General features: G+C 41.8%; 1 protein-coding gene across 4 annotated transcripts in view; it reads right to left on the reverse strand.

Moving 5' to 3' along the window:
* The window catches only part of LOC120560309 (probable E3 ubiquitin-protein ligase HECTD4), a 111,256-nt gene that overhangs the window by 41,987 nt on the left and 49,216 nt on the right, over positions 1–20,053 (reverse strand). For 2 of the 4 annotated variants that reach the window (XM_039802645.1, XM_039802644.1), the window contains exons 26-46: positions 17,295–17,487; positions 15,424–15,528; positions 13,574–13,662; positions 13,316–13,488; positions 12,581–12,716; positions 12,093–12,237; positions 10,759–10,925; positions 10,189–10,335; positions 9,168–9,352; positions 8,452–8,605; positions 7,626–7,906; positions 6,338–6,524; positions 6,158–6,239; positions 4,963–5,165; positions 4,302–4,437; positions 3,634–3,816; positions 2,824–2,988; positions 2,555–2,724; positions 1,857–1,972; positions 1,202–1,305; positions 447–608 (exon numbers count right to left, since the gene is read on the reverse strand). In XM_039802645.1, coding sequence (XP_039658579.1) covers positions 447–608; positions 1,202–1,305; positions 1,857–1,972; positions 2,555–2,724; positions 2,824–2,988; positions 3,634–3,816; positions 4,302–4,437; positions 4,963–5,165; positions 6,158–6,239; positions 6,338–6,524; positions 7,626–7,906; positions 8,452–8,605; positions 9,168–9,352; positions 10,189–10,335; positions 10,759–10,925; positions 12,093–12,237; positions 12,581–12,716; positions 13,316–13,488; positions 13,574–13,662; positions 15,424–15,528; positions 17,295–17,487 — 3,283 coding nt within the window. Of the gene's footprint in view, positions 1–446; positions 609–1,201; positions 1,324–1,856; positions 1,973–2,554; positions 2,725–2,823; positions 2,989–3,633; positions 3,817–4,301; positions 4,438–4,962; positions 5,166–6,157; positions 6,240–6,337; positions 6,525–7,625; positions 7,907–8,451; positions 8,606–9,167; positions 9,353–10,188; positions 10,336–10,758; positions 10,926–12,092; positions 12,238–12,580; positions 12,717–13,315; positions 13,489–13,573; positions 13,663–15,423; positions 15,529–17,294; positions 17,488–20,053 lie in introns of all 4 variants that reach the window. The other 2 variants (XM_039802643.1, XM_039802642.1) reach the window with 1 other exon arrangement.

Consider the following 20,053-nt stretch of genomic DNA (forward strand, 5'->3'; position numbering starts at 1 on the left):
TAAAAACGTTAAGTAGATGTGAAGTAAGATTAGGTTTTAAATTGATCCCCTGTGGGAAAATTAAAATGTTTCACTCTGTTGTTATAACACACAGGCCTGAAATACACATGCTACCGGTCCTATGCAAATGGAGAGGGGGCTGCTAACTCCTGGATAGGCGCACCGAGCAGTTGGGGGATAGAGGAGGTGAACTGGCTCCAGCTACCAAACCACACTCTGTACTTCAGTCGGGGACTTGAACCAGCGACCCTCCAGTTCCCGACCCAACTCCCTACAGACTGAGCTACTGCCACTGACATGACTTGCTCTGTGACATTTTTTGCGCATCCAGTCTCAATTACCTGCTGGAGAGCTCACCCATATGGCTGCAATGCACATGTACAAACATAACACATACATCCTTGGAATGGCTGTAACAGATAGTATATATTAATGCATGTAGCCACCTGAATTGGTACAGGACAGGTGGCGTAGATGAAGGTGCCTCTGGGCAGCCCTCCTCCAGCACTCGGATCAGCCAAGAAGGTGACCGAGGTCAGACGGGACGAGAACATGCAGGCCCGGACTGGAGGGAAGACTCGAGATGGACACCAAGTGATCTCCTTGGGCTGATGAGAGAAGCACATCGAAGGGATAAGGAGACAAAAACGGGGCCGATAAATCTGACTGTGAAATTTATCAAAAACAGAGCTGCAACGATTAATCGATTAGTTGTCAACTATTACATATATCGCCAACTATTTTGATAATCTATTAAATCGGTTTGAGTCGTTTTTTTATTAAAAAAAGTAAATCTTCTCTGATGTCAGCTTGTTAAATGTGAATATTGTTCTAGTGTCTTCTCTCCTCTGCGACAGTGAACTGAATATCTTTGAGTTGTGGACAAAACAAGACATTTGAGGACGTCATCTTGGACTTTGGGAGACACAATTTTCTGACATTTGAGAGACCAAACAACAAATCCAAGAAACTAATCCACATATTAATAGACAATGAAAATAATCGGTTAGTTGCAGCCCTAATCAAAATGTCTTTGAAGAAGCCTTAAGCTGTCACTCAATTAAAAAAAAGTTGTATTAAACAGATTTAAGGGGTTCAGTTATCTCTTTTTCTGTCTCTGCAAACAAAATAACTTTTTCTAAAATAAATAAAAAACACAAATTATATTTTCAACCAATGCCATAAATCTGGTAACTCCCACCTGGCGCCTGTCTGTCTGCAGTGGAGGAGGAGGCGGCCGAGCACAGTCCCGGTACAGCATTCTCACTCGTTCACACTGAGCCTCGACCATGCCGAGACGCTCCCCTGCACAAGATGACACAACTTTGTCGGACACACATTTCATTATAATGTAAATCAGAGATCTTCAACAGGGGGTCCTCAGAGTTACTGCTGGGGAAACCAAATTATTGTTAATTCTTTGAAAGTTTTTAAAACATCTTATAGGGATGCACCGAATCCAGGATTGGGCATCAGATTCGGCTGAATATTGGGCTTTTTGATGGGGTTCTGGCTTGCAAAACAAGCAATGCAAGTTTGGTAGGTGGCGCCCCGCCAAATCTCGCGAGAAAGGGGGGAGGGGATCAGGTCGTGAGTGCAGAGACAGCTCCGCATTCGACAGTAACGTTAAATACAAGTACTCCACAACGACTCTAGGGGTCGCTGTTTGACTAAAACGGAAACTGCACAGTATGCCTTTAATATGCAACTTCATTTTAAAACAATGTATGTAGTAGGGGGTCCCTGCCCTTTGTCTCTTACATTTGGCCTAAAAACATCGAAGACCCCCTGCTGTACTGAAAGGTTTTGGGTGCTGGAATGATTTGACATGTCAGTAGGTCAGTATGTATGCTCACCAGGGCTGCACTCCTGGGCGACCAGGTTGAGAACCTCCACAGCAGCGGGACACTGCTGGATGAACTCCTCGCAGAAGGAGCTATCCTCCAGGAGCTGCGCCATCACCAGGCATGCCCTGAAAAACATTCAAAACATGGTGACCTTTGTCCAATCTTTGGCGTTTGCCGTCACTCTGCCATTACATTTGTTAAATTATCGCATAATCAGAGTTTTTACAGGGTTTCAGGTCCCTACATTTTCATTACAGCAGATTAAAAACACTAATCAACTTCTAACCATCTTCAGATAGTTTCAGGGAGACATGCTGAAGCTGTGTTCACCGTAAATTATTTGACTGCACATTTACAGTAAATTACTGGACACTAACTGCATTACTTTCACAGTAAGTTACCGTGTCATTTTAATAGTCAATTAGCTGTATTAGCTGTTTAACGATTACTTCACAGTAAATGTCCATATTTTACTGTAATTTCACAATAAATGTCAATATACTACTGTAAAAGCACAATAAGTGTCTATAAATTACAGTCATTTCCCAATAAATGTATGTATGTGTATATATATATAACAGTAATTTCACAATAAATGTCTATAAATTACTATTATTATTTCACAGTATGCTGCTGTATAATTACTGTATTTTAACCATCAGTGAAAACAAGTTAAAACTGATTAATTTGCATGAATGTTTACTAACCGGGTTCTGATTTCAGCCAGCAGGCGTACTGCAGCCATGACTGGGCTGGAGCCATCGCCTGTAGCTGGCAGAGAAGTGTGAATGGAGAGACTGCCCTCGTGTGGCAGAAGCATGGACTGCACTGCTTGTACCACCTTTTCTGTGATTGAGAGCTTATAGAGAGGGAGCGCCTGTTGGGGATAGGTGGGGAGTGAAAGAGATACGAATGAGACTGAAGCTGATATTTTACTGGAAATAAGGAGTATTGTGTTTGATGCTGAGAGCTATACCTCAGATCTGGGTGTGCAGAGGCGTGATATAGGTACTGTCAGGGTGTCTGAGGCTTGGCAAGCTCTCCTGTACTCGCCACAAGGGAACTTGACGGTAGCAATGCCCTCCTGCTCATTGATGGACATAACTATGCCGACGCTGCCCAGCACTCCTTTACCTACCACCTTCAGAGCAGAGGAATCACAGGACATACTGTCAACATTTAACATTTTAAAGCTTTCGAGGGAAAAAGGTGAGGACAGATTAAAATGATTTCATCTAGGATGCAAATTAAAGCACGAGTTGGTGCAAAAGTAAAGCATGTTCACTGAGGCTACTACTACACGACTTCGTTCTGGTTTAAAAAAATAATATCTTTTGCTTTGTTGCTGCGTTTTCGAGCCCCTAAAATGGAGACATTTGGAAACACTGCTACCAGCGTTTTGGTGTGAAAACTCCGGGGTTATTTTGTAGTCTGGACAGGCACAAACGGAGACATTTGGAAACAACGACGCACGTCAGTCAGTCTTATCAGTTAGGTAGCTTATAGTCCTTTCAGTAACAGTTCCACCTCGTCATCGCTCCAAGATAATAAATCCCTGCTCTTACTTTTCACCGTTGTTCTTTCTCTAAAGTATTTTCTGTATTTTTAGTGTGTGTGAACAGTCATGTGATACGTGTTGTCAGAGGTGTTAATGTGGACAGAGATAAGTTCTGCTACTGGAGCTAAAACTCTTGTGTGGACGGAGATCCTTTTTTGTCTCAAAGCTCCGCTTAAAAATGAAAACGTAGTCGTGTAGATGTAGCCTGATTCGTCTCCCTTAACTAACCTGGACCTCTGAGCCGATCTTGATAGTTTCTTTGAAGCCCCCGAGGGCACAAAGTGCAGCAACAGCCTGTCTGCCAATTGCCTGCAGCTTAGCCAGTTTCCTGCCACTGCTGCTCCCATTCTCCAGAATACTCTCAGCGTACTTCCCCAGCTGAGGGATAAACATCAGGGCCCGGGAGAGAACCTAGCACAAACCCCAAAGAAGAAAGCATTATTAAAAAGAAGCAGTATCATATAGAATCACATCCATCTCAACAAGTTATTAGTGACCATTAAAAAGGTGCACCATGAGTTCCTGCATGGTTTCAGCGCGATTTCATTTTTATCACAAATGGTAGGCATCTCTCCTTGATGCGCTAGCTGCCTGCCCCCTGAACACACTGTTAAAAAGCCCGGTCTCGGGAGACAACACAGGGGTCGTAAACGTCAAACAAACACTTAGGGGCACAGGCTGTGCACCAAAATACAACAAACCACGTTCCAGCCAATCACTGACAAGATGGTTGGAGGTGGGGGTCAGTGACAGTTCTGGAAACATGGGGGGAGGGGCAAGCTTGCTCTGTTTTGTTTGGTATTTACTTGGAACGTCAACAGAAGTGACATCATGCAGGAACTCATAGTGCACCTTTAATGAGCAGAAACATTGTAATATTATGTTTTTTATTTTACCTTTTCAGCAGTGCTAGTCCAGATCTGAGCGGTGTTGGACTCGGGGGCAGTGAGCAGGCTATGCAGCAGAGCAATGACCTCAGCAGCCATACTATTGGCAACATGGCCACTGATGAACGGCCTGACAGGGTCCGACCTGTTCAAGACAAATTTAGAAATGAGAAAAAGACCACTGCCTGCTTACTGATGACTAGAACGGAGTTTATTTACATGCACACAATATTCCAGTTTTTGCCCTTACGCCGAAAAGAAGACAATATTCAGACTAAGCTGTTTACATGGCTAATGGAAACTAATATTCCAATAATATTCCTGTTTTTAAAGATTATTTTTTGGGCATTCACAGGACAGCTGAAGAAATGAAATGGAGAGAGAGAGAGAGAGAGAGAGAGAGAGAGAGAGAGAGAGAGAGAGAGAGAGAGAGAGAGAGAGAGAGAGAGAGAGAGATATCCCACACGTCTTAATCAGAAAATGATGAAAAAAAAAAATTCAGAAAGTCCTTATTCAGGAAACCCAAACTGAATAGGTTGTTTACACGACCTGTATGAAATTCAGAATATTGTCATATTCTGAATACTATTGGAATATTAGTGTGCAAGTAAACATACTCAATAATGAAGAAATCCTATATACAGGAAAGAGGGACTTGTTGTTTCCGTACCTGGCCAGATCAGCGTTCCTGTCCCGGCACACAGCGGTCTGAGCAGTTTTCTTCTTGTCACCGGTGGTGATGCCTCCAGCGGCTTCCTGAGCTACGGTCTCCACAGGTGGACCAACGCTCACTATCAGGCCAGACTGGGCCCACTTGTTGGCCTTCCTCAGGGCAGCAGATGCCTCCTCTGTGATCACTTCACAGCTGCCACTCTAGAAAGGGTTTAACATTTAAAGAGGTAAGGATGGCAGTTGGAATAAAGCTACAGAAATAAAAGTCTTTATATAGACTCCGTCTTCCTTACTGGGAACGCCCACTAAAACGTCATTTCCGTTTATGCCGTGGGGGAAAACAAACAACTCGTATTAAAGGTCCAATGTGTGGGAATTTCTCCCATCTAGTGTTGAGATCATAGATCGCAATCAACTCTCTCGCACCACGCAGTTCAAAGTAGATATTACAGCTACGGTAGCCTTCACGCTTCAAAAAGACGCTCTCTTGCTCTTTTCAATCTCCTTTTTCTTTTTCTGGGCGAAGAAGAAGAAGACTCCTGTTCCTGAAATTTGGATTTTGAATACGTGTGGTCATGTTTCCTTCTTTAAACTTGCCGGGGGCCGGGAAGCTACGATAGCCGTTAGCAGCATTAGCAGCAGCTGAGAGTTTATCATGTGACAGAGAAAAACGTGAAAGGTGGAGCAGTACGTCCTGTATGTCCCTTACCGGCTAACGTATCTCAAGATGGTGCATGAATATGGAGCCAAAAGGAATACTTGGAATTGATGGTGGAGGTAAATATTCATGAAAAAGGACACGTTGGTGAACGGGCAACACAGATTTTGATAATGAACAACTACACACGTTACACACTGGACCTTTAAGTCCCTTAGCAGCGGAGAGTGAGGCAGAAAAACCAGGGTGGGATAGTATTACGGTTACTGAGTATTATTCTTTCTGTGACATTGTATGATTTACAATTACTCTCGAATGTATCATCTGGGTTTCCGTGTGTTGACGGAAGTTAGAGTAACTAAAGGGGTCAAAGGTTTTAGGACGCCACTGACAGGCAACTAAATGAAACATCCTGTGTCATTTAAATAAAACAACAGATTACTACGGGTTTGAACATTGTTGGAAACATTTTGGGATAGTGTAAGTAGACTACATAACAAAATATATAACATAGGTATAGTCGTAAAACTCTGACCTTTGTCATGTCTCTGTCCATCTTTACCACCTTCTCCATGTTTGCACCAGTGCCAAGCCGAAAGGGACGTCCCTCTGAGCTGCTGCATTTCGGAGTGGATGGAAGATCGTTCACGTCAAAGAGACCGAGACTAAGCTTGCTAATGTGAAATAAAAACAAAGACATTAGGGGCGGCCTTACCTGAGAAGCGGTTGCAGAACTTCATGAGACGACTGGTCCTCTCTCTTGTGGATAAAGATTGACAGCTTTCCGTCGACCGCCTCTCCCTCCTCGCCAACATCCTCAGACTTCAGAGCTCCTTTGGAACTGGTGCGGGACAGACTAGTGTCTGGCTCAGAGGAGCTGGGGGAGAGCAGCGTCTGACACCCTGGTAAAGCGGGAATATTGTAAATATTAGTAATTAGGAGGAGAAAGTAACTTATCCAGTTTATCACGTTTTTGGCTTTTCCATTTTTAATGAAAGAGCTTTTGTTTACAGGGGCCACCCCCTTCCACACACATTTATTAAAAGGGTTATTTTGATTTTTTTTTCAACCTGGACCCTATTGCATTGGTGTCTAAGTGACCAATGTGACAAAAAGCTTTGAAACTGGTCCAGTATTGAGTATTGAGAAATCTCCATCACCAAACCCACCAGACTCCATGTAAATAATCAGGACTTTTAGCATGTATAGAGCCAGCATATCTCCACCAGACTCCATGTAAATAATCAGGACTTTTAGCGTGTATAGAGCCAGCATATCTCCACCAGACTCCATGTAAATAATCAGGACTTTTAGCGTGTATAGAGCCAGCATATCTCCACCAGACTCCATGTAAATAATCAGGACTTTTAGCGTGTATAGAGCCAGCATATCTCCACCAGACTCCATGTAAATAATCAGGACTTTTAGGCGTGTATGGAGCAAGCATATTTCCACCAGCCTCCATGTAAATAATCAGGACGTTTAGCGTGTATAGAGCCAGCATATCTCCACCAGACTCCATGTAAATAATCAGGACGTTTAGCGTGTATAGAGCCAGCATATCTCCACCAGACTCCATGTAAATAATCAGGACTTTTAGCGTGTATAGAGCCAGCATATTTCCACCAGACTCCAGAGTGGTGGTTGTTGGAACAGTGGAAAGACGAACCAAGACGGCTTTTGATTGATTGATTTTTTTGTTTTTTACAATGATAAAAGTTTATTTAAATCGAGTTAGTGAGTTTGGCGATGGAGATTTGAAAAGATGCTGGCTCTATACACACTAAAAGTACTGATTATTTAAATGGGGTCTGCACTTTTAGTGGACGCAAACTGACTGTGTGCTATCGCCCATTACGTTACATTGGAGCTTGTTTCACCACTGTCTCGCTAAATACTGGACCAATTTCACTTAGTGATGTCACAAAAACATAGGAAAATAGGGTCCAGGTTGAAAAAAAACTAAGTTACCCTTTAAGTACTCCTGGATAAGAGAGACCAACCTGGTACTACATAGTCTGCCAGCTTGGCTAGCAGCAAGGCAGCAATACGTGAGGCAGGGTCACTAGCATCTTGTTGCTCAGCATCTAGCGTGTTGATAGAGTAGCTCCACGAGGGCAGGGCCACGTTACCACAGTCCTCCACACTCATGAGAGGCAGGGCGGCTCGGCAGAGCTGCAGGATGATAAGTACCAGCTTTGGAGAAGGTCTCTGGTCAAGCAGCAGAGACAAGAGCTTAGAAACACAAGCCGGCTGGCTCAGGATAGCTTTCCCTATGTGGCTCCTGGAATACAAACACAGGAACACAAACAAACAGCGTATGAATACACACACATGATGCTATCTTGACATGCATGATGCAAACAAACATCATACACAGGGTTTTCCCTACAATATAAGGCTTAGGTGTAGCACCCAAGCCGTTTATGGGCATAATCTAAGCCGAGTGAATGTAACTAAAAGACTTTGTTTTGATCTATCATCAAAAATGATGTAGTTGGACCTCTAGGGCAACTTCTCTCTTTGAGCTTTTGAGTTATTGATCATGTGTTCCAGCTTTTCCAATGTTTTAGACACAGCTAGGGTGATAATAACGATCCAAAATGATGTGAAAAAGAGATGAAAAACTACCAAAAAGAGCCACAATGCGACTACAAAGAGACGCAAAACCCAACAGAGAGACAAAATCCCACTAAGAGACAATGTGTTGCTTTTTTATTTAACAAAATTATTATTTTCCTGATGGACACCTAAACCCTCCGCCAAAAATGCCTACCATAGTCTTTATCAAAGCTAGGGAAAACACTCCTACATGATGTAAACTTTCACCTGGACAGGTCATTGAGCAGACTGAGCACATCCTGTAAAGCATCGTTGCCGGCGGCCTGATTCCCACAGCACTCCGTAGCTCTGGCCAGGTGATTGGTCAGCAGGCTGGACACCTGCCGAGCCAGACCAGAATGCACGGCATCTGTAGATCCACCTTTAAAAAGAGAAAAAGAGTGATTACCTATCATTACAACATAACACTAACTTTTACCGCCCGGTCAATGAGTATTCTAAAATTTGAATTTCAAAAAAACTTACAGCGAGTAAGCGAGCGTGTTAATGACATTTCTCTCTGCTACCGGAAGTAAACAAACGACGACGGTGGAGAAGAAGAAGCCACAAAAACGGCCACAAAATTGTCTAACTGGAGGGACGATGAGATTTGAACTATCGGACAGTAAGAGCCGACGCCAAAATCAAAACAAATTCAAAGAAAGGCTCGGCTGCTTATGAACAATTTACAAACCAGATACATGACCGCGGTGTAATCCGCGTCATGTCCTGCCTCCTGCAAGCTTCAGTGAGAGAGGACTACGGTGTGTAAATTAAGTTTTACATTACACTCGTTTATTTTGTAATTTGTAGGTATGTTTATCTCAAAATACATGTTTATGTTGAAATAATAAAGTAGTTATGTTTAAGGGAAGTTCTTGTAGTTTACGAGTGCCTTTTCTTGATGAACTTCTGAACTTGATGGCTGCTCACACATAACTCACCTTCCACCTTCTCCCACTCGATGCAGCGATTAGCCAGCACCTGGAAAGCAGCCCAAGCCATGGCGGCCACCTTCTGCTTTCTGGTCTGCTTCTCGTTTGAGCTGCATTCCCTCTGTCCACTTAAACTACACAGGCTGTCCATGAGCTGGACCAGACCGCTCCGAACCAGGCACTGCTCCTCACTCCTACCACAACACGGAACACAACAGGTAAAGGCAAGTGTTAAGGGAAAAATCTCAGGAGCAGCACAACTCATTTCACATACGTGAAGAAGGTTCGGGAGACCTTTACACAGAAGCATTTAAGGAACACTCAATTGAGGAGACAATTAAGCAGGCAGTAGTTTAACCACGATGCGTTATTGTGTCGTGCCGTCCCAACTCTCTGAAGTTCCTGTCTTCCTGAAGGTGTATTTAAGATCACTTATTTTTCTCTTTTTCATCAAACTGCAGTTTTTGCAAGTTCCCGCAATTTCATCGCATAAAATTGCATAAATATCCCGCATATTCCATCGCATTTTTTAAGAAAATATGCCGCATAATCAAGGATTGTTGCCCGCAACAATCACAAAAAAACTCCACATTTTTCTGGAAGGACTGTATGTTTCGCTGAACCTTCAATGTAAACAAAGATATTTCAGGCACCTAAAACACAGATGCTAAAGCCTAGTTCAGCCTCTCTCTCTCTCTCTCTCTCTCTCTGAGAAGTATGCTGTGTCTGGGCCACTGACCTCCAAAAGGAGACAGTCCTGAAACATTATCATGCAGCTGCCTAGACTCCCTGAATCTGTAGACACATAACATAATTATACATCAACAGGTTTTTGTTGTTGGGGACTGGCTGAATATTCTCGTCCCCTGATATGTGACCTATGAATGACCGGATGTGGTCTAAGTTTTCTCTTAGTCTCATCATACCACCACATGGGGTTTCTGGAAATTCCATCACAGTAGGGAGTCTAAGCATTCAGTGATACGGAGACAAATCAAAAGGAGAGAACGTGAGAGATGAATTCTCTTGCCTGGTGTAGGGGATTGTGCAAAGCAAGCCGATGCTGTTGGCACAGGCTATGGGGTAGCGAGCACATAGTGACACTACAGACGTCATGGTCTCCCCAAAGGCCTCCTGCACCTGCTCCACCATCCCACCGCAGGTCAGCTCCTCGATCCTGCACAGAGGGCACACAAACACTGCTGTACAGAGGAACCCGTGCACATTCAAACATGGTTTTCCTGTGCCAGTACATGTTTTTTTAAATATCGTATTGTAGTATGATGACTAATCTCAAGTATAAGGGCTGGGTATCGCCAATAATTCCCCTAACCGATTCAAAAGGTCCCGATTCAACTATGTTTCCAATTCAATATCAATCAGGTTGTAAATTGAACAAGCAAGAAATATTTTTATATGCACCAGGTTAAGGTTTAACAAAGTTAATATAATATAATAGAATATTAGATCACTCAAACAAAGATTTTAATTGACGAATTGATTATTTTACCCAGCCCTATGGAGTATATAAATAGAATAAAGTCAGTGTGTGTAGAATAGGGTGGGATCGTTGCTAGGGTTTATAGCCCCCCTTCCTTACCTTGGGCCACCCTGCAGTACCATAGTGACCGGCCCCACCAGGTGGGTGACGCCTCCGACTCGGACAGCGGCCGTGAGCAGCTCCCTCATATGAACGAGCGCCTGCTTCCGCGTGCTGCCGCGTCTCCAACGTGTCTGCGCAGCAGACAGGAAACTGCTGCTGGACACCTACAGAAACAACATTAAAAAGGTCTCAATGGCAGACCAGAATTCACCTTCTGATTCTAATTCAGCTAGAACAAACAAGTCAATAAACAAGGAGTGATATAGGGCGTTTATTATTTTCTGGATGAATGGATCTGGCCTCTAAAATGTCAGAAAATGGTGAAAAATGTAGATCAGTGTTCCCCCAAAAAGCCCAAGACAACATCCTCAAATGTCTTGTTTTGTCCCCAACTCAAAGATATTCAGTTTACTGTCACAGAGGAGAGAATAAACTAGAATAATATTCACATTTAACAAGCTGCAATCAGAAAACTTTAACAAACTGATTAATCGATTATCAAATTAGTTGGCGATTAATTCAGTAGCTGACTAATCGATTAACCTTTGCAGCTCTAGTGCCCTATCTTGCACCCAGCGCAGTGTAGCGCAAAGTCCGACGCAAGTGTTTGCTAGTTTAAGACCGACCCAGTTGTCAGTTTCCCGTCCAGCGCCCGCGTCGTTTAAATAGCAAATGCACCTGCACCCATCTGTGGCGCCCATGGGCGTGCTGGTCTTACAGGGAGGTGTGTTCAGGTGCATTCTGGGCATGCTGGTCTTACAGGGGGAGGTGTGTTCAGGTGCATTCTGGGAGTATTACTATCATGAAGCAGCGGGAAGTGATGGTGCCATTGACCAACAAAAACCTGGTCTAAAGTCAATAACGCAGCATTTCATTGTTATTTTAACAGAGCATTAGTAAAATGCTCCTAGGCTCGTGCACAGCGCGCTCACACTATGCTTATTACACACACAGGGACACACAGCAGCACACACACACACACACACACACACACACACACACACACACACACACACACACACACACACACACACGATTACTAATAAAAATATTACGGTGCAAATCCTCCATCATAACAGCAATGCTCCAAGGTCCAAACACGCCTGGCTTTTAAAGGGAATGGGAGATGATCTCTGATTCGTTTATTGCATGTTACGCCCAAAACACACCTCTGATTAATGAAGACACTAAGTACAACCCTTTTGACTCTTTTTTCCGCTGTCAAACTAGCAAAAGTGGATTTGGACACGCCCTAAACGCACCTGTGCCAGGTGCTTCACACCGTGCGCTTAGATCATTAAAATAGGGCCCCTAGAGTGACGAGTGCTTACAGCCTGATCAGGTGTCGTTCCGATGAAGGCGAAGAGCTGTCCCAGCAGCACGCTGTACGTCGGTTTGTCCCGGCTGTCCTCGATGGCCAGAGACTGCAGCAGAGTGAATGAGCTGCTGCGGTGACTAGTCGGGTGGTGTCGCCTCCTTAAAAAGGGAACAAGTAAAAGGAATTAATTCAACCTCAGTTCACTTACATGTTCCTCAAACATTAAAAGGTGCTGTAGGTAGGATTGAGAAGATCCAGGACTTAGCCAAACATTTTTAACATGGACAACTTCTCAGTCCCTCCCCCCCCACCTTTCTGCTAAAGCCCAAAACGGTCTCCTAAGCCTCTCCCCCCATAAGGGAGAATGAATGCGTGAACATGAGCAGTGATTGACCCGCAGTTAGACACCCCCACTGGCCCTGATTGGTGCATCTGATTGGTGGTCTTACCTACTCCACCTTTAATTATATCAAACAAACAACAGAAAGAGTAGACAAATACCTTTGGGGCGCGTGTGTAAACTCCAAGTCCTGGTTAGCGATCATCTCCAGGTCAGAGGGTGCTGACATGCTGCGGAGAAAGACTGGCTGCTTCACCATGGGGATCACCGTCTTGGCATCGGACACGGACTTAGAGGCTGGAACAAAAAAACACATCAGAAGAATAAGATAAGAATCAAACTCTCTGCCATTTTATCTCCCATGACTGATGTCTTGGAGTAACTAAAGTGACTACTAATCACGCAGGAATTGCTCGAAAACTGACAAACACTGTCAGATGAAAATATTTATTACCAGAAAAAAGGCTTTGATACGGTGCATTTCCAAAAATTCATTAAAGGTGCAGTAGGTAAGCCTTATAAAACTAACTTTCTGTCATATTTGCTGAAACTGACCCTATGTTCCAGTAGAACTACATGAAGCAGGTCATTTAAAACCCTTCTCTTAAAAAAAAAAAAAAAAACGTTTTAAAGGAGGTGTTGTTTAAAAGGTTTTTAAAGAATAATTTAAAATAAAAAAAAAAAGAAAAAAAAAAAAAATAAAAATTTAAAAAAAATTATTTTTAAATTTAATTAAAAAAAAAAAAAAAAAAAATAAAAAAAAAAAAAAAAAAAAAAAAAAATTATTATTATAAAAAAAATTTTTTTATAATAATTTATAAGAAAAAAAAAAATTAAAAGTACTGAAGTTCAATAGCCAGCCCTAATCTGAGGACACGTAAAAAGATGATGTGTACCTGCCCCTGGTGTGCCAGCAGGCGTGGTGGTTAGGCTTCTGTAATGTGGAGCGATGGTAACGTGGAGCAGCAGCTCAGTGCGGTTCATCAGACTCTTCACCAGGGCTTTAGTTTTGGCCAGCGAGGTGCTACTTCTGAGGTGCGTGGTGTTTACCTCCTGAAAGAACTTCTCCCTGTAGGTGCAGAGACATAGCGTTACAGCACCAACGGACCCATAAAACATGCTCAGAGTGCTCGAATCGTTTTTAAAATACTCGCCTCAACGCAAGGACAACGTTTTCCAGATCGCTGAAATCGAGTGGGACCTCCTTCAGGGAGCAAAGTAGCTCTAGCTCCTTCATCTTGTTCTGGTTCAAAAAGAGAACAATGAATTATGAATATCAAAGCAATCGGCAGTGGTAATGGTATACTCTCTAGAGCACATTGTGTCAAACTCAAGGCCCGCGGGCCGAACCCGGCCCTTGCAGGTTTTAAAGGTCCTATGACACGGTGTTCTTTGGATGCTTTTATATAGGCCTTAGTGGTCCCCTAATACTGTATCTGAAGTCTCTTTTATATAGGCCTTAGTGGTCCCCTAATACTGTATCTGAAGTCTCTTTTATATAGACCTTAGTGGTCCCCTAATACTGTATCTGAAGTCTCTTTTATATAGGCCTTAGTGGTCCCCTAATACTGTATCTGAAGTCTCTTTTATATAGGCCTTAGTGGTCCCCTAATACTGTATCTGAAGTCTCTTTTATATAGACCTTAGTGGTCCCCTAATACTGTATCTGAAGTCTCTTTTATATAGACCTTAGTGGTCCCCTAATACTGTATCTGAAGTCTCTTTTATAGACCTTAGTGGTCCCCTAATACTGTATCTGAACTCTCTTTATATAGACCTTAGTGGTCCCCTAATACTGTATCTGAAGTCTCTTTTATATAGACCTTAGTGGTCCCCTAATACTGTATCTGAACTCTCTTTTATATAGACCTTAGTGGTCCCCTAATACTGTATCTGAACTCTCTTTTATATAGACCTTAGTGGTCCCCTAATACTGTATCTGAAGTCTCTTTTATATAGACCTTAGTGGTCCCCTAATACTGTATCTGAAGTCTCTTTTATATAGACCTTAGTGGTCCCCTAATACTGTATCTGAAGTCTCTTTTATATAGACCTTAGTGGTCCCCTAATACTGTATCTGAACTCTCTTTTATATAGACCTTAGTGGTCTAAAAAGAGATTTATTTTTACTTTACCCTCTGCCCCGAAGGCTAGCTTTTTTCAAGCTAGAGACACATTCGATTAGCATGAAAACCTATCCCAGAGAACGGTCGACTCGGTACACGTTATTAACCCCTTGGTTCATTTTGCCCCGGAATTGTCCTTTAAGTAGGGCTTTAAGTCAACAAAACTGCAAAAAAAATATTTATAAAAAAGGCGGCAAGTGTCGGAGAAAGCAACAAAAATTACGAAAAATGTAATACAGTCAAAGATATTTCAGTGTTTCCTCTATGTTGATTTGACAGTGGCGGCCCCCCACGGCAACATTTCTGCCCCCCACGGTATCAGAAATAGGGGCTGCATTGTTAGAGTGCATGTCGGAGAACGTTTGTATTTGAGGTGCATTATTTCCATGCTGAAGTAGTGATACTGCATTAAGATAATGTCATTAATAGTGGGTTTATTGGTATTTGCTACAGAATGCTTAGCCTATATGTCAAGATCAAAGTCTTGGCCTATATAGTAACTCAAAAAATACAGTTCAATCACAACTGAAAATATGCCTCATTGTGTGTGTGTGAATAGAGGTGAATACATATATTAGTTGGTGTTGCAGCGAAGTCTCTGTTCCTTTTCATGGGGGGGGCGGGTCCCGCCCCCTAAAAAAAAAAAAAAACCCTAAAGGAAACACTGCATTTGAATTTTCTCAATAACAGAATGTCAATAAACAATACACGTCTGGCCTTTAATGTGATTTTCATTTTCCAGTGTGGCCCTTAGTGAAAATGAGTTTGAGCCCCCTGCTCTAGAGGAAAATGTTAATCGTGTGTGTGTGTGTGTGTGTGTGTGTGTGTGTGTGTGTGTGTGTGTGTGTGTGTGTGTGTGTGTGTGTGGAGCTGGGTACCTCAAAGAAGTGGTAGTCGTGAAAGAAAGGAGTGTTGTTCTCCAGCTTTCCCTGCTGGGCCTCATCCACCTCATTCTGCCACTTCTGCTCCAGTTCTGCGACACTCTGAAAGCAACACAGGGATAATTAGACACCAAGTAAGACTCTTTTTCTAATCTAAGCTCAGATCTGTTCAGCCTCAACCTTATTTTAAGTGATAACCCATTCGGTTGGTTTTAATATACGGGCGTTTTCACACCTGTAGCACGGTAGAGTCGGTGCGATTCGAGGGTGAAGTTTTAGCATTGTTGCGTGTTAGCGTTCAAACTGCACTTTGTGAAACGCACCAACAAACAAAAGCGGTCGCTGGTCTGTTGGACATTATATGGGAGTGAAACTCGGCCACACTTCCGGTCTCAGAAATAAAAGAGTAACACCACATTTATGACGTCTTGGGTCTTTTGGTTTTGCTTTGGTATTCTTAATAGTTCAAGTTTATTGTTATTGTAATTTATTTATTTGAACAGGGACAGTGCACAAAGAACATTAATAGATGTCTTATGTGTCATATGCACATTAGTACGAAGTACCACAGCAATGAAATACAATGTGCCTTGGCACTCTCTCAGCACCAGTCAATAATAACAATTTTAAAAACATAATAGCATTTAAAAACATCTAGGAATATCCAAACACAATATACATAAGTGACTAAGTTTAGACCACAGCCCTCCTTCCTGTTGTGCTATCGTTCAATAACCTTATTACCGGGGGGTAAAAACTGTCCCTAAAATGTGCTGTACGCGTTGGGATGCTCTGCAAACGTCTCCCTGATGGAAGGTGGGAGAAGAGATTGTATACAGGATGACTAGAATCCTTTTTAGTGCTGCGTTTCCACTAAATGTGTTGGAGCGATTCAAGTGGAACCCCAATGATTGGAGTTAGTTAGTTAGATTAGAAGAAGGCGAACAATATGAGCAGCTGACAGACAGCGAATGAAAGAAAGAAAGAAAGAAAGAAAGAAAGGAAAGAAAGAAAGAAAGAGAGAGAGAGAGAGAGAGAGAGAGAGAGAGAGAGAGAGAGAGAGAGAGAGAGAGAGAGAGAGAGAGAGAGATGATGATGATGTGTTGTCACACAGATGACGAGCGATATATGGTCATAATTGATGGATTTGAAAGATTTCCCTTAAATCATATATAAGTCCGTAAATTGTGTGCAAGGTTGAAACTGCAGGCTAGTAAATGCTCTGTTTTTGGTTCACTTCCTGTATTTGGGTCGGATCGCGGTCTCACCTAAAGTGAACCGAACTTTAGGGCGTTTTCACACTTTTAGTTAGTTTGCTTTGGTCCGAATCAGTTGATGAGTGTTTAAACTTGGGAGCGGTTTCCCCTTGTTTCGCTTTCATTTCACACCTACCATGTGTAAACAACACTAACACCAACTTATTACTAGTTTTACACTTATTTTTGGAATTCATGGTCAATGAACCTCATTTATAGGAAATTATACCTAATCCTTGAGTTAAAAAAGCAGAAATTATGAACTATTTTGACTAATATTAAAGGAAGGATAATCACAGACTGCTATATGTCAATGTTCAGTTGGGATACGGTTTCAATTTATTTTTTAAATGCTAAAAAAATTTAACAAAACATCCCAAATTCAATGAAAGTACAGATGCAATCTTTTGCTGTATTTGCGAAGCGCGTTGCATGGAATCATCCGTCCGTGTTATTTTTGGTTAATTAAAATTAGGAAGTTAAAAAGAAACCCCTATTTCTGATATAGACATTTAGAAAATGGGTCAAATTTGACCCGAAGACAACACACGGGTTAAAAAATGATAAATTGAAAAGAAAAACAAAAAGCCTTGCTGTGCGACAGAGGCTCACCTGCAGCTGACGCTCCATAGAGTTGATCTTCTTGAAGGTCTCCACCATGATCTTACAGACCAGGTCGTACTCCTCGGCGTGGTCCTCGCGGTACTGGTAGTTGACGAGCGACTGCAGGGCGTCCATCAGGCTCAGGTGTTTTATGACACACGACACTATCACTTCCTCCATAACATCGGGCCTGATCACGTCCCTTAAGGACAAAACAGTTATGCTTAGATGAGAAAACTATACAGTTTGACTTTATTTTTAGGGTTTGCATCACTATTATCACATCTCTTATCCAATAAACACAGAAAACAATCAGAAGTAAATGCAAAAGACTAGGGTGTGTCGAGTTTTAATCGAAATTTCAATTATTTTTTTCCTCTGATTGTAAGTATCACAAAAACAATGTAATCGAGAAAAGCGATATATTTTGTATTTCTTTTATTTGTATTTTATTTATTAGTGGTTTTCAAAAGGTTGTGAAAGTGCACTACAACAGTTGATCTTATTTTGTGTTTATTGTTTAACTTGAGTTATTTCATCTTTTTAGTACTGCTTGTTGCTGCTTTGCATGGTTGAACGGTGCAAGAAGATGGCTCGGCTCAGTGTTGCTTGGCTGTGCTCTGATGCTTGCATGGCTTCTTAGACTCAATGGGGATACTGTTGTTGTGTAACTGTGTTAATGTCTTTCTGCTACCTGTATAGGGTTGGATATCGTTTGGGTTTTTTCCGATACCGGTGCTAAAGCGATACTTTTAAAAACGGTGCCGGTGCCTAAACAGGTAGTTAAAAAAAATAAAAGAAGGCTATTAAAGGTCCCATGACATACTGCTTTTTGGATGCTTTTATACAGGCCTTAGTGGTCCCCTAATACTGTATCTTAAGTCTCTTTTATATAGACCTTAGTGGTCCCCTAATACTGTATCTGAAGTCTCTTTTATATAGACCTTAGTGGTCCCCTAATACTGTATCTGAAGTCTCTTTTATATAGACCTTAGTGGTCCCCTAATACTGTATCTGAAGTCTCTTTTACTATAGACCTTAGTGGTCCCCTAATACTGTATCTGAAGTCTCTTTTATATAGACCTTAGTGGTCCCCTAAACTGTATCTGAAGTCTCTTTTATATAGACCTTAGTGGTCCCCTAATACTGTATCTGAAGTCTCTTTTATATAGACCTTATTGGTCCCCTAATACTGTATCTTAAGTCTCTTTTATATAGACCTTATTGGTCCACTAATACTGTATCTGAAGTCTCTTTTATATAGACCTTAGTGGTCCCCTAATACTGTATCTGAAGTCTCTTTTATATAGGCCTTAGTGGTCCCCTAATACTGTATCTGAAGTCTCTATCCCGAAATTCAGCCTTGGTGCAGAATTACAGCCACCTCATAAAGTGAAATTTTCATGCCATGGGACCTTTACACAACAGTTGGCAACATTAAAGAACAGCTTGTTTATCATGGTCAACATGAAAGATTTAATAATAATGTAATAACAATTAACTTATTTCACCTGTAAATTGCTGTTGAACGACAAAACAACCACCAGATGGGAAAAGGGTATTTTACAATAACTTTGAATGCACCTCGAGGCTACCAGTTTCAAGTGAACGCACCGTCTGTGTTGTATTTTCGTCAACGGCAGCTGCAGTCAGACTGTTACGTCCCGCTGTTGGACTCCTCTACAGTGAAATACAGTCACACTTTACACTGTTTAACGTTAGCTGTCAGCATTTTCACCACTGTGTTTAATCCAGCTGCTAGCTAAAGGTAGGCTAACGTTACCTGCTGTCGAGTGTAGTGTAAAGTCAGGCACCAAAATGAGGAACCAAAATTTTCTCTCTTATTCGGTCTCGTTACTACCGTTTAAGTTGGCACCGGTGCCCTATTGGCACTGCGTTTCGGTAACCAACCCTATTCCTGTAGCTCTGCACGGCTTACTGAGAGAGCTTATTTGTTGCTCTAGCTGTCTGTCTGGTGTCTTGTTGACTTCTGTCTGTGTAGTTTAACCTGTACTAATGTCTTGTTGACTTCTGTCTGTGTAGTTTAACCTGTACTAATGTCTTGTTGACTTCTGTCTGTATAGTATAACCTGTACTAATGTCTTGTTTACTTCTGTCTGTATAGTATAACCTGTACTAATGTCTTGTTGACTTCTGTCTGTGTAGTTTAACCTGTACTAATGTCTTGTTGACTTCTGTCTGTATAGTATAACCTGTACTAATGTCTTGTTTACTTCTGTCTGTATAGTATAACCTGTACTAATGTCTTGTTGACTTCTGTCTGTATAGTTTAACCTGTACTAATGTCTTGTTGATTTCTGTCTGTGTAGTTTAACCTGTACTAATGTCTTGTTGACTTCTGTCTGTATAGTATAACCTGTACTAATGTCTTGTTGACTTCTGTCTGTATAGTATAACATGTACTAATGTCTTGTTGACTTCTGTCTGTATAGTATAACCTGTACTAATGTCTTGTTGACTTCTGTCTGTATAGTATAACCTGTACTAATGTCTTGCCGTTTCCTGTTGCTCTGGTCTAAAATCATCTGGCCAAAGGACTACAGTTGAAAATTAACCGGCTGTCTAACACTGGCACATTTACAGAAATGTTAATTCATGTGTGTTGTCCTTTATAAAATAAACAATAAGAACCGTATTTAAAAATTGTAATATGTGTTTTAAATCATGTATTTTAGGGGGATTAAAAAAGTTCAAGGGGAAAAGTAATGTCACAGTTCAAGGTGTTTTCACTGTTGATTTATTTAACT

This window comes from Perca fluviatilis, chromosome 6 (assembly GCF_010015445.1).
Source record: "Perca fluviatilis chromosome 6, GENO_Pfluv_1.0, whole genome shotgun sequence".
Classification (NCBI taxonomy): domain Eukaryota; kingdom Metazoa; phylum Chordata; class Actinopteri; order Perciformes; family Percidae; genus Perca; species Perca fluviatilis.